Source organism: Coregonus clupeaformis, chromosome 1 (genome assembly GCF_020615455.1).
Source record: "Coregonus clupeaformis isolate EN_2021a chromosome 1, ASM2061545v1, whole genome shotgun sequence".
Lineage (NCBI taxonomy): Eukaryota > Metazoa > Chordata > Actinopteri > Salmoniformes > Salmonidae > Coregonus > Coregonus clupeaformis.
Window position 1 is genome coordinate 72,013,860 of NC_059192.1, and position 15,000 is coordinate 72,028,859.

The 15,000-nt window shown below is 43.4% G+C and overlaps 1 protein-coding gene across 1 annotated transcript in view; it reads right to left on the minus strand.

The window, feature by feature from the left end:
- Positions 1-15,000, minus strand: part of macrod2 (mono-ADP ribosylhydrolase 2) — a gene marked incomplete at its 3' end in the record, with an annotated part of 1,170,384 nt that overhangs the window by 311,486 nt on the left and 843,898 nt on the right. Inside the window, exon 7 of the mRNA XM_041889532.1 lies at positions 14,786-14,816. Within this exon, the coding sequence (XP_041745466.1) occupies positions 14,786-14,816 (31 nt within the window). The remainder of the gene's footprint in view (positions 1-14,785; positions 14,817-15,000) is intronic.

Genomic DNA, 15,000 nt, shown 5'->3' on the forward strand with positions numbered 1-15,000 from the left:
CTTTTGCTATAATCAACGTTCTCTGTTACAGTAATCGATAAGATAACTCTGTGTACCTTTTTTGGGTAATTTAATTACTTTTCCCTTTCATTTACTTATCAATAACCATGTTGTTTATATATTTTGATTAATTGGGTCAGAGAATTCCGTATAACAAATTAAAAACCAATCTAGTATGACCATATTTGAGTTCCCTTAAGTTGAATTATGGCCGGTCTAATACCTACAGTGAGGGAAAAAAGTATTTGATCCCCTGCTGATTTTGTACGTTTGCCCACTGACAAAGACATGATCAGTCTATAATTTTAATGGTTTATTTGAACAATGAGAGACAGAATAACAACAAAATAATCCAGAAAAACGCATGTCAAAAATGTTATAAATTGATTTGCATTTGAATGAGGGAAATAAGTATTTGACCCCTCTGCAAAACATGACTTAGTACTTGGTGGCAAAACCCTTGTTGGCAATCACAGAGGTCAGACGTTTGTTGTAGTTGGCCACCAGGTTTGCACACATCTCAGGAGGGATTTTGTTCTACTCCTCTTTGCAGATCTTCTCCAAGTCATTAAAGTTTCAAGGCTGACATTTGGCAACTCGAACCTTCAGCTCCCTCCACAGATTTTCTATGGGATTAAGGTCTGGAGACTGGCTAGGCCACTCCAGGACCTTAATGTGCTTCTTCTTGAGCCACTCTTTTGTTGCCTTGGCCGTGTGTTTTGGGTCATTGTCATGCTGGAATACCCATCCACGACCCATTTTCAATGTCCTGGCTGAGGGAAGGAGGTTCTCACCCAAGATTTGACGGTACATAGCCCCGTCCATCGTCCCTTTGATGCGGTGAAGTTGTCCTGTCCCCTTAGCAGAAAAACACCCCCAAAGCATAATGTTTCCACCTCCATGTTTGACGGTGGGGATGGTGTTCTTGGGGTCATAGGCAGCATTCCTCCTCCTCCAAACACAGCGAGTTGAGTTGATGCCAAAGAGCTCGATTTTGGTCTCATCTGGCCATAACACTTTCACCCAGTTCTCCTCTGAATCATTCAGATGTTCATTGGCAAACTTAAGGCCCTGTATATGTGCTTTCTTGAGCAGGGGGACCATGCGGGCGCTGCAGGATTTCAGTCCTTCACGGCGTAGTGTGTTACCAATTGTTTTCTTAGTGACTATGGTCCCAGCTGCCTTGAGATCATTGACAAGATCCTGCCGTGTAGTTCTGGGCTGATTCCTCACCGTTCTCATGATCATTGCAACTCCACGAGGTGAGATCTTGCATGGAGCCCCAGGCCGAGGGAGATTGACAGTTATTTTGTGTTTCTTCCATTTGCGAATAATCGCACCAACTGTTGTCACCTTCTCACCAAGCTGCTTGGCGATGGTCTTGTAGCCCATTCCAGCCTTGGGTAGGTCTACAATCTTGTCCCTGACATCCTTGGAGAGCTCTTTGGTCTTGGCCATGGTGGAAAGTTTGGAATCTGATTGATTGATTGCTTCTGTGGACAGGTGTCTTTTATACAGGTAACAAGCTGAGATTAGGAGCACTCCCTTTAAGAGTGTGGTCCTAATCTCAGCTCGTTACCTGTATAAAAGACACCTGGGAGCCAGAAATCTTTCTGATTGAGAGGGGGTCAAATACTTATTTCCCTCATTAAAATGCAAATCAATTCATAACATTTTTGACATGCGTTTTTCTGGATTTTTTTTTTGTTATTCTGTCTCTCACTGTTCAAATAAACCTACCATTAAAATTATAGACTGATCATTTCTTTGTCAGTGGGCAAACGTACAAAATCAGCAGGGGATCAAATACTTTTTTCCCTCACTGTATCAGAAATACACCATATAACCTGATATGAAATAAATATACTATGAAGTGTTCACTGTCATTCTAATACTCTGCAGTGTGTTTTCACTAGTTACAATCTGGATAATAGAACAGGGAGAAGTCATGGTCTAAATAAAGTCAGGATTACGACCTATACTGCAGAGAAAAACCTTCCCTGCAAAATCGACATACTACTAGACCGACCCCACTAGAGGACAGAGCAGCAGACTAGCCACCCAGGACAGGGAGAAGACTCCAGACGCCACCAGGTGTCAAATGCCCCAGAGCTCCACTACTAAAGCAGACAGCATAGCCAGGGACACAGGGACACACAGGGCAGGGCTGTGACCATGACCGACTTATCAGACCAGGGAAGGAGAGAAAATACAGAGAGAAGAGAGAAAGAAAGAAAGAGAGAGGGCAGTAGGGTTGCTAGAGAGAAAAAATAGAAAGATCAAAAGAGAAAGGGAGGTAGAAGTGGTAGAGGCAATAGAAAGATCGAGAGAAAGAGAGAGAAAGATTGAGATTGTGTTCAAGAAAAAAAAAGAGAAAAAGAGAGAGAGAGAAAGAGAGAGAGAGAGAAAGAGAGAGAGAGAAGAGAGAGAGAGAGAGAGAGAGAGAGAGAGAGAGAGAGAGAGAGAGAGAGAGAGAGAGAGAGAGAGAGAGAGAGAGATAGAGAAAGATAGAGAGAGAGAAAGAGAGAGAGAAAGAGAGAAAAAGAGAGAGAGAGAAAGAGAGAGAGAGAGAAAGATAGATAGAGAGAGAGAGAGAGAGAGAGAGAGAGAGAGAGAGAGAGAGAGAGAGAGAGAGAGAGAGAGAGAGAGAGAGAGAGAGAGAGAGAGAGAGAGCAGTCTCCTCAGATGACCTTGGAAACCTTCCAAGAAGCTGATGACACACTGGTGTCCTACATGATCAAATTAAACACGGGTGACATTTTATTTCTCTCCTATTCAAAACATCTGTGCTCGCTGCGACTGAGTGATACGCAACAAAGAAAAGTTGTACTTTCAAAGTAGCTAAAGCTATTGTCCTCTGGGTGAGGAGTGAAGAGGGAGTGAGGTATTTTTACATTAGGTTTATCATCCGTAGCGCTGGAGTAGAATAAGGCTAGTGTTGAGTATAAAGCACACCGTGTAACTCTGTCAAATGGGCTAGAAGACTCCCCCGTCTCCCTCTGAGTATAGGGTCTGCGTCCCAAATGGCACCCTATTCCGTATGTAGTGGACTTCTTTTGACCAGGGCCCATAGGGAATCCCATAGGGCTCTGGAACAAAAGTAGTGCACTACAGATGTAGGATCTTAATTTGATCACCTGTATTTGAGGTTTAAAAGGCTTCTGAAGTTTGTCATTTCCACTTTTAAATTTCAGATTTGATTTTCCCTTACAAAAACGTCTCAACCCCTACAAAAATGTCCATTAATTATAATCCACACTGTAGAAAACCCTCTCTCTGGCCCTGTGGGGGAGGCACACACTCTGTAGCCTTTACTGCTGAAGTAGCCTACAATGCCCCGCCTCAGCCTGACTCCATTGTCCAGTGGTAGAGGCCACTTCACACCTCTGTGTTAGGGACCAGATTCAGAGATTTTGAGATTCTGATTCAGAGATTCAGATTCAGAGTGTTTAATAGTGTACTGGATTGCAGGTGTGATTGCAGAGTACAGTGAAAATCTTAGGGTCCGAGCTCCAACATGCCGCACTAAGTGAAATAAAATAATGAAAATGGTAACAAAAACAACAACAATAGAAATAGAAATAGCACTATATAAATCATAACAACTATATTTGGCATAGTTTATGTGTACTTCACCATTCAGGCCATGTGGTACACTCTGCCCTATCACTATTCTACAGTCTTAGAAAAAAGGATTCCAAATAGGTTCTTTGCGGAAGGATAGGGTTCTACCAAGAACCGTTTTGATCAGAAGATCCATTTTTGGAAGACAAGGGTTCTTTGTTAATTAAAGGGTTGTACCTAGAACCTTTAACATCCTGAGAACTGTTTTTGGAAGAAAGGGTTCTTTGATTATTCTTTGGAAGGCAAGAAGGATTCTTTGGAAGGCAAGAAGGGTTCTACATAGAACCATACATAATATTTCCCAGCATGCTCTATTGCAGGGAGATTTTCTGAATTGTTTGTTTTACTGTAATATCTGTATTTTTGCATGTACATTGATTGGATGATTAATTTTATGCTTCACAAAGATAAATAACACCGTTTTCTAAACTAATCCAATCTATTGGATTTATTGCATCCGTTACTGAGATGGTTGTTCCAGTTTAGATGATTGAGGTAGTCTCAGTAGTCAATCTTTCTTACCCTGGCAGTCACTCTGAATGCAGGTTGCGGGTGATTAACAATTCCACTTGTTGGATATCCTAACTCTGGCTGTATTCCAATAGGAATTACACATCACTTTGCAAGCCCCCAAAAATGATTGTGCCCCCCCCACTTGAGGGAATTTATTATTAAATATACTTATTTAGGCTAATAATAATTGTGCCCTGCCCTCCCATGCATTTCATATGCCCCCCTTAAGACTGAGGTCTGGCGACGGGTCTGCTTGCAGGCCTGATGTGGCCTGTTCAACCTCTCTTTCGGAACGTCTGAGATCCCCAGAGATTGGAAAGCTGCCGCGGTCATCCCCCTATTCAAAGGGGGTGACACTCTAGATCCAAACTGTTACAGACCTATATCCATCCTGCCCTGCCTTTCGAATGTTTTTGAAAGCCAAGTTAACAAACAGATCACTGACCATTTCGAATCCCACCGTACCTTCTCCGCTATGCAATCCGGTTTCCGAGCTGGTCATGGGTGCACCTCAGCCACGCTCAAGGTGGCTAAACGATATTATAACCACAATCGATAATAGACAGTACTGTGCAGCCGTCTTCATCGACCTGGCCAAGGCTTTTGACTCTGTCAACCACTGCATTCTTATTGGCAGACTAAATAGCCTTGGTTTCTCAAATGACTGCCTCGCCTGGTTCACCAACTACTTCTCAGATAGAGTTCAATGTGTCAAATCGGAGGGCCTGTTGTCTGGACCTATGGCAGTCTCTATGGGGGTGCCACAGGGTTAAATTCTTGGGCCGACTCTTTTCTCCGTGTATATCAATGATGTCGCTCTTGCTGCTGGTGACTCTCAGATCCACCTCTATGCAGACGACACCATTTTGTATACATCTGGCCCTTCATTGGACACTGTGTTAACAAACCTCCAAACGAGCTTCAATGCCATACAACACTCCTTCCGTAGCCTCCAACTGCTCTTAAACACTAGTAAAACTAAATGCATGATCTTCAATCGAACGCTGCTGGCACCCGCCCACCCAACTAGAATCACTACTCTCGACGGGTCTGACCTAGAGTATGTGGACAACTACAAATACCTAGGTGTCTGGTTAGACTGTAAACTCTCCTTCCAGACTCACATTAAGCATCTCCAATCCAAAGTAAAATCTAGAATCGGCTTCCTATTTCGCAACAAAGCCTCCTTCACTCATGCTGCCAAACATGCCCTCGTAAAACTGACTATCCTACCAATCCTTGACTTCGGCGATGTCATTTACAAAATAGCCTCCAACACTCTACTCAGCAAATTGGATGTAGTCTATCACAGTGCCATCCGTTTTGTCACCAAAGCCCCATATACTACCCACCACTGTGACCTGTACGATCTTGTTGGCTGGTCCTCACTACATATTCGTCGCCAAACCCACTGGCTCCAGGCCATCTATAAATCACTGCTAGGCAAATCTCTGCCTTATCTTAGCTCATTGGTCACCATAGCAACACCCACCCGTAGTATGCGCTCCAGCAGGTATATCTCACTGGTCATCCCCAAAGCCAACACCTCCTTTAGCCGCCATTCCTTCCAGTTCTCTGCTGCCAATGACTGGAACGAACTGCAAAAATCTCTGAAGCTGGAGACTCTTATCTCCCTCACTAACTTTAAGCATCAGTTGTCAGAGCACCTTACCGATCACTGCCACTGTACACAGCCCTTCTGAAATTAGCCCACTCAACTACCTCATCCCCATATTGTTATTTATTTTGCTCATTTGCACCCCAATATCTCTATTTGCACATAATCTCTTGCACATCTATCATTCCAGTGTTAATACCAATTGTAATTATTTTGCACTATGGCCTATTTATTGCCTTACCTCCATAACTTGCTACATTTGCACACACTGTATATATATTTTCTGTGGTATTTTTGACTTTATGTTTTGTTTTACCCCATATGTAACTCTGTGTTGTTGTTTTTATCGCACTGCTTTGCTTTATCTTGGCCAGGTCGCAGTTGTAAATGAGAACTTGTTCTCAACTGGCTTACCTGGTTAAATAAAGGTGAATTTTTTTTAAATAAAAGATTCCTAACACCACTGTGTTAAGGCGTCAGCATGCTTCAGTTCAGCTAGCCAAAGTCGGCTAGGCGAACCGAACGAGTGTGCATACACCCTTAAAAACGAGAGAAAAGCAGCAATAGTACTGTTCGTACATTTTGAGACGCCGTAGCCAGTATAAACTTCCTCAAAACAGTCAGAATTATTCTAAGATAAATCAAGAAATCAGTCATTAATTTTGACGTTTTTGCCAAGGAGATCTTAGCCGCGCAGTTTTACATCTAACTAAGATGTATGCTGCAGTTTTCTCAATGAAAATTTTGCCATGAAAATGAGTCGTCTCTCGTTGAATGACAAAAAATACTTTATTGAAGAATCCCTACAGTTGACCAATCACGGACGAAGGGGCGTAGACTTCGGCTGGCCTGGAGACATTTTTTGGTATGCCCGAACAGCCGAAAAAAACCTTACCAAAGTCCAAAACTAACAAAAAACGTCACAAAATGTTGTCATAATATATGTACAAACTCTTCCGAACCGTTTAAGCTGGGAAGCATTTGGACGGCTTTAGGGTATAACTAGGCCCTAAAAAAAGGCCTTATGATATATGTAATGTATTGTCATAAATAATAACATTTTAAAGGCTAATAAGGCTGGTGGAACCGTTCATAGAGAATTCTAGGAAGAACCGTCCAAAGATAAAAGGGTTCTCAGTAGAACCCTTCATGGAGGATTCTAGGTAGAACCATATACAAGAGGTTATTTGAAAAACCCTACATAGAGGGTTCTAGATAGAACCCTATGCAACAGGTTCCCAGCACCAAAAAGGGTTCCCCTGTGGGGACAAGCCGAAAAACCCTGTATGGGTCTATTTAGCACCTTTTTTTCTAAGAGTGTATTGGTGAAGTTGTATATCACACACCTAATATGGCCAACCAGTGACCTCATCACGTCCAGAGTCATTTCCTGCTACAGCCATAGCTATGTCCAACATGGCTGCGGTTTACACACACACAAAAATTGTTCTAAATAGTACCAGATCGGGGTTTGTTGGCTTGTAACCATAACGTAACCCTTTTTGGTGCTATATAGAACCCTTTTTTGAAGGTTAAAGAACAATACTCATAAGGTTCTAAATGGAAACTATATTTTGCTATAAAGAACCCTTTTCTAAGGTTCTATAAAGAACCATTAAAAAAGGTTATATATTGCACCAAAAAAGGGTTCCGCTACGGTTACAACCCTTGGGGCTATATAGAACCCTTTTTTATGGTTCTTAATAGAACATTTATGGAGAATGGTTCTATAAAGAACCTTTCTTAATCTGAAAGGTTATTTGTATATCCTTTTGAGGAACCATACAGTTTTTAAAATTCTGGCCAGTCATATTATATTGTTAAAATTCCTTAGGTGTTATTGTGTTAATTTACAAGTTGAATCAAGTGAGCTACTTCTGGAACAGCTGGAGGCCCCTGAGGAGAGAATTTAGAACCACTGACTGATTTAGTCAACCATTCTCAATTGACACAAGGCCATACATGAGTCTTTCACAAGACACTGTCACGAGTGGCCATAGTCATATGTAATGGTATAACACAACAGATAAACTAGAATGACACTCTCACTCACAATTGCACAAAAAGAGCTGTGCAATTGTGAGCCGCCTCCCCTACATTTGAATTATCACTAAAAGAGAAAATAACCCTTTTATGATGTGCAAAGAAGAGCTCAAAGGGTTCTTTAAGTCATTATGGTGCCACATAAAACCATCACCCTTCCCAAAGAACCCTTGAGGAATCCTAATATTTTGGTGTGTACATGTTAGCATGTTAGCATCCTAGCCTGCTAACAACTAGCCGCTAACTGTACTGTGCATAGGGTTTATACAGCCCTCCATGATGGCCTATAGCCTGAAGCCTACTATAGCCATTGTCCTACTAGCCTAGCATGCTAGCCTCACCTGTATATCAAATCAAATCAAATCAAATCAAATTTTATTGGTCACATGCGCCGAATACAACAAGTGCAGACATTACAGTGAAATGCTTACTTACAGCCCTTAACCAACAGTGCGTTTATTTTAAACAAAAAAAGTAAGAATAAAACAACAACAAAAAAAAAAGTGTTGAGAAAAACAAAGAGCAGAAGTAAAATAAAGTGACAGTAGGGAGGCTATATATACAGGGGGGTAACGGTGCAGAGTCAATGTGCGGGGGGCACCGGCTAGTTGAGGTAGTTGAGGTAATATGTACATGTGGGTAGAGTTAAAGTGACTATGCATAAATACTTAACAGAGTAGCAGCAGCGTAAAAAGGATGGGGTGGGGGGGGCAGTGCAAATAGTCCGGGTAGCCATGATTAGCTGTTCAGGAGTCTTATGGCTTGTGGGTAGAAGCTGTTGAGAAGTCTTTTGGACCTAGACTTGGCACTCCGGTACCGCTTGCCGTGCGGTAGCAGAGAGAACAGTCTATGACTAGGGTGGCTGGAGTCTTTGACAATTTTGAGGGCCTTCCTCTGACACCGCCTGGTATAGAGGTCTTGGATGGCAGGGAGCTTTGCCCCAGTGATGTACTGGGCCGTACGCACTACCCTCTGTAGTGCCTTGCGGTCAGAGGCCAAGCAGTTGCCATACCAGGCGGTGATGCAACCAGTCAGGATGCTCTCGATGGTGCAGCTGTAGAATTTTTGAGGATCTGAGGACCCATGCCAAATCTTTTTAGTCTCCTGAGGGGGAATAGGCTTTGTCGTGCCCTCTTCACGACTGTCTTGGTGTGCTTGGACCATGATAGTTCGTTGGTGATGTGGACACCAAGGATCTTGAAGCTCTCAACCTGTTCCACTACAGCCCCGTCGATGAGAATGGGGGCGTGCTCAGTCCTCTTTTTTTTCCTGTAGTCCACAATCATCTCCTTTGTCTTGGTCACGTTGAGGGAGAGGTTGTTGTCCTGGCACCACACGGCCAGATCTCTGACCTCCTCCCTATAGGCTGTCTCATCGTTGTCGGTGATCAGGCCTACCACTGTTGTGTCGTCGGCAAACTTAATGATGGTGTTGGAGTCGTGCCTGGCCATGCAGTCATGGGTGAACAGAGAGTACAGGAGGGGACTGAGCACGCACCCCTGAGGGGCCCCCGTGTTGAGGATCAGTGTGGCAGATGTGTTGTTACCTACCCTTATATATATTGTATAATATGCTAACTGCTAATTGCATCCTGTTTTATACTGCCTATGCTAGGCTAGTCCCTTACTACGGTATGTTACCATTACTGATATGCAGCATGTTAGCCTACTAGTATTTCTGTACTGTATGCCTATTACCAGCCAATACCGTTAGCATGCTAGCACAGCCAATGCTACAATAGCCATTCCCATTGTGTGCTAGCCCATTGCTACCTTACTGCTGCTATGTATATGTTACATTATTACAATTTCTACTGTTTACAGGGCGGCATGTAGCCTAGCGGTTAGGGCGTTGGACCAGTAACCGAAAGGTCACTGGTTTGAATACCCGAGCCGACAAGATGAAAATGTGCCCTTGAGAAAGGCACTTAAAGATGCACTCTCAAACTTTTTTTATAATTTCAGCCAGTAGTTTTGAAAGTGGTGCTCACATGCCAAAAGTGGTCACGTTTTTTTGTGTACTATGTCATCAAATTGTGTACTATGTCATCCATTTCGCATGATATGTCACGTCCTGCAATTTGTTTGTTTTTAATGCAATTTGTATGATATCTTACGAATCCAATTCATATTATATGTTACGAATTTGTTGTGCTTAAGATCCTGGAGTGCATCTTTAACCCTAATTTGCGCCAGGGGCGCCGTACTACTATGACTGACCCTGTAAAACAACACATTTCACTGTGCCTATCGTGTATGTGACAATAAAACATATTGTATTTATTTTTTATTTTTTATAGCCTCATATTGTTTTAAGGCCAGTTTATACTTGGTCTAACGACATGTCTGTGAACAATTAGAATGCGACAAGTGTCGCTGGTCAAAACTACAGTTAATGTCTCTGCGACTGTCGCAACGTCCGTTGTCGTGGTTACTGGGCTGTTACAGCAACAAGACCAAATCCATCTTGCCATCATTACCTTGTAAATAATTATGTTGTTGTGGGTTTATTTTCCGGAAAAATTTATTAAAAGTAGATAAAGTTAAGACGTTGTCAGCTATTCTCTGGTCATTATTTTAACTGGCTAGCCAACTAGCTAGCTAAAAAGCTAGCAACAAACCAAAACATTGTTTAGAAAGTTGCTTTTAGTTGCCTGGCTTGATAGGTTGACATTTGATACATTCATTTTTAAACGGATGGGTTTATTGATGTTCAAATAGAACAAGTAGGCTATTTGGAGCACTGGGCTGCTGCTGTCGTTTTTTGTTTATACTTTTTCATAACGACAAGTTAGATGTTGGCCGAATGTTCATGATGTCACTGCGACAACTGTCTCCAGACATGTCCATAGACCAACTGTAAAACAGCCTTTACTCTTGTGTAATATACACTGAGAATACAAAACATTAAGAACACTCTTTCCATGACATAGACTGACCAGGTGAATCCAGGTGAAAGCTATGATCCCTTATTGATGTTACTTGTTAAATTCACTTCCATCAGTGTAGATGAAGGGAAGGAGACTAGGGATTTAACCCCGACGAATTGAGGCTGTTTTGAGGGCAAAGGGGGGAGGGGGGGGGGTGCAACTCAATATTGGGAAGGTGTTCCTAATGTTTGGTATACTCAGCACAAACAGACCTGCGACTAGATAGCTAGATAGACTAGATAGCTCATCATCTGTGTTAATCAAAGAATGCTCAGGGAAACGTGTTATTTAACCAGTGAAATTAGTTTAGGATTTATAAAAGGTCATTGTCACACCGAATATCAACAGATCTGGGACCTGGCCATAGTATTTTGTGTTTAGCATCCAAATATGTCACTCCAAATATGAACAGATCTGGGACCAGGCTACAGTATATTCTGTTGAGCATCCAAATCAGGAAGTATGAATCCAATCTCTTCTTTGTTTACATCCATAATGAGAGGCTCTGACATTCTCTTCTCACTGAAATTAAAGTCGTCACTTGAAATCTCATCCCTGCTTTGTTTTTAAAGTAGGTGTTTCTCGCACCCAGACTCACACATTATCTATTTCGAAACATAATCACAATAAGGCAAATCAGCTTAAACGTTGCTAAATACATCTTCACGCCGTTCACTGGGTAGGTCAACTTTTATTGTTTGTGTCTGTGCAACCAACACTGGCAGACTTTGATTTTTAATAGATGTTTCTAACACTTACTATGTCATATTCACAGGGTCAGTTTGACAAAACAACACATCCCGTTAGTTAGACCAATTCCTAATAGACCACTTCCTGTTTGGTATACTCAGTGTATATTTCCTGTTTCTTCTGTCCATTTTCGAAAACCATTATTCACTTTCACCAATTGTATTCCTCTTCCTGTTTGCTGTGTGTATGTAGTGTGTTTCTGTTTGATGTGTGTGTGCGTGTGTGTGTTTGGATCTGGTAATAAAGTGTGGATTTCTACTGGTCATTTCTGTTAAGCAGGACCCCGGGACAGTTGTGCTTAATAATTCACATTTCCTGTTGCTGAAGGATTATTTTCCTGATGTAGCAAACTGGCTCAAATTAAGATCCTACATCTGTATACAGTATAGGGAATAGGGTGCCATTTTGGACGGGCCCTAGTTCTCTGTTACCCACTGATACAGCACACCCTCCCTGTGTACCTTGAACTGTCCCCAGCCAAGCTCCCTCTCCAGGCTAAGCTCCCTAAAGTAAATCCCCATGATTTAAAGGAGAGTTGGAGACTGGGCAGTAGGCAGTATGGGAGGGGAGGAGGCTAGTTCTAGTGAGCCACTACTAGCTCATCACTGGGGAGAGATAAGGAGAAGGTGCCATGATCTTGACCAGATATGAAGGGGTTAAGAGGGAGGAGTGTATGTGTGTGTGTGTGTTGGTGTGTGCTAAAATTGACCGGAGATGGAGGGAGTTAGAAGGAGAGTGTGTGTGTGTTTGTGCGTGCGTGCATGAGCCAGAAAGCTCAGCGTTCGTCGGCAGGGTGAAAACTGTTAGCTACTCTGGCCCTCTCTAACCCTCTCTAACCCTCTCTGACCCTCTGAGCTGGACACCACACTGGGCTCACGGTGTCTGTCTGGACACACTGGACATCACACCCACAGAGCCTGGGTGGATTATGATGTGGCTATACAGACAGAGGCTGCGTCCCAAATGGTACCCTATTCCCTACATAGAGCACTACTTTTGGTGGTTGTCTGTGATATGTGGATGTGACCCTAGTGGACCCTGGTCAAAAGTAGTACACTATGTAGGGAATAGGGTACCGTTTGGGAGGCGGACAGTCTCTGAGGATTACACACAGACACATATCTCAGACAACCACCAGTCACTGTAAAACCCCTTTGTCAACAATATCCCTTCAAATCCTTCAAAGACGGATGAGGAGGAGGGTGAGGGATGAGTAAACACGGACTACCAGACCTGGTCCGCATCTCAAATGGCACCCTATTCCCCATAGGGCTCAGGTCAAAAGTAGTGCACTATACAGGCAATAGGGTGTCATTGGTACACACGCTTGGTTTAAAATATTATCCAAATGTTTTCAATTCTTTGAATGTTTGCTTTAGCTTGCTTCGAATGCCAAGTGGGTGGGGTTTGCACATTTAAGACTATTCTATTGGTTTCATTGCGCCAGGCAAACTCAATCAAGCCCAGATAAACTATTTGACATGATTTTGAATACTATTTGAACCCAGGTCTAACAGATAGGAATGTGTTCAGAACTAGAAGCATGTGTTCCAGTATTCCGGTGTTTTGGTGTTTAGAAGGCTCTGATTGGTCTGATAGGGTTCTAAATGCCAGTGTATGGCTGGATCTGTCAGGTAAATGTGAGACTTAATGTTCCCGTCCATGGTTTGACACGGTGCTAGCTAGACCTTGGTTGGGTACATCCCAAATGGCACTCTATTCCCTTCATAGAGGGCCCTGGTCAAAAGTAGTGCACTATAAAGGGAATAGGGTGCCATTTGGGACGCAGCACTTCCGCTCCGTGCCAAGATTGATAATCTCAAGCCTCTCATAAACCCTCCGATACTGCAGCCCATTACAAGGCTGTTCTAAAGCGTTCTCTCTCTCTCTCAATGCCAGCAGAAATGAGGCCTCTGCAAGGTCTCTCATACCAGACTATACTGTGCATACTGCAGGTTGAAATCCTTCACCCTAGGTGAGGAATTTCTTGATTATGTCAGTGTTGTGTGTTGTGAAGACATTGAGAGGTGTCTGCTCCTCAGAAGGAATAATCCGCTTGAACCACAGGTCGGTCGTGTGGCGGCAGCCGCCCATGATTGATGGGAGAACAGGACCAACACTTAATAACCTCTATCATGCCTCGCGACCTCGCGACCCTATGGTGTGTGCCAGTTTGTTTATGGGTGGTACGTCCGTCCCTTTCTCCCTCCCTCCCTCACCCGCACGCCGACACGCTAACCAGTGCCCGACCGCTGCAGAATCTCTGCTGGGGCTAATGGGCCGGACTGAGGGATTGGACTGTCAGCACGGAGCTGGGAGTCATTTTTCTTCCTTCCCGCACGGCCGTCTGAGGTAGACGTAGAGGTAGCCCCTGTGCACCCCTTGCGACGCCCTACCCCATGCTCTCCCAATCATCTGTCAGCGGTGACGGAGCCTGCTGGAATAAGGGGGCGTGAGGGAGGAGAGGGAGGGTGTCAATTAGCCTTAGCTGTCCTGACAAATCTGTTTTTCCTCTCTCCACCACAACCACTGAGGCTGCAGCCGCTGAGGCCCTGGACAACTCGGTCCCTCGTTCCTCTCTGTCACTTTGTGGGGGCTGTGGATTTGTTTTGCCGCTGCAATTACAAGTCTGTAAATGGGTCACACACAGACACTCCATTACAATGTGTGTCTCAGTGTGTGTCTCAGTGTGTATGTGAGGGGACCAAGTGAGAGGAAGAGTTAGAGGAAGGAAATAAAGAGTCCTTTGCACCTTTCATGACGAAACGTACAAAGAGGACTTGACCTTAGTAATACTCTCAAATGTAAACAAACACAATAGGCCTGGAAAGAGAATAAGTCATTAGTACTGGGGGGATTACATTACATCATCATCATACTGTACTGCCTCTGAAGCCCCCCCCCACCACCAGTGGAGGTGATGCAGTTAGTTATGGAGAGGGAGGGCTAACCGCTAAGCTGTTTATTTATTTATTGAATAGTCTGTTTAATACTTGTCCCAGTCCCAGCCTGTGTACTGTTCAGCCCTTTCCTTTGAAGTGAGGAAATCTGGGTATAGAGGAGTGGAGTGGTGTGGTGTAACAGACGGCAGAAGACTGCAGAGACACACAGTCACCAGCAATTATGTGGAATGAAACTTCATACAAAGAGGATACGGCCATTCCCATAGGGGTGGGTTGTCTTGAATGGATAATAAGAATGATACGAAATAGGTTAGAGTGAAACTGTAGTCACATCCATCCGACACATAAATACACATCCAAGATATACAGTAACACACAAAAAGAAAATAACAAGAACAGCCTTACCGTAGATTCCTGTGGATATACATGGGAAGGCCTGTGGAAAGAAAGAGAGAGACGACGGTCAGTGCATGTTTCCATTATAAAATGTACATTGTAAAACGCCACGTACGCAAAATACAGTATTGGTAATTTTCCATCTCTCCAGCACGGGAATAGAGAAACCTAAGCCAGCAGGTAGTAAAATAAAATGTGTCAGTTTCTATTATTCATTGACTGTC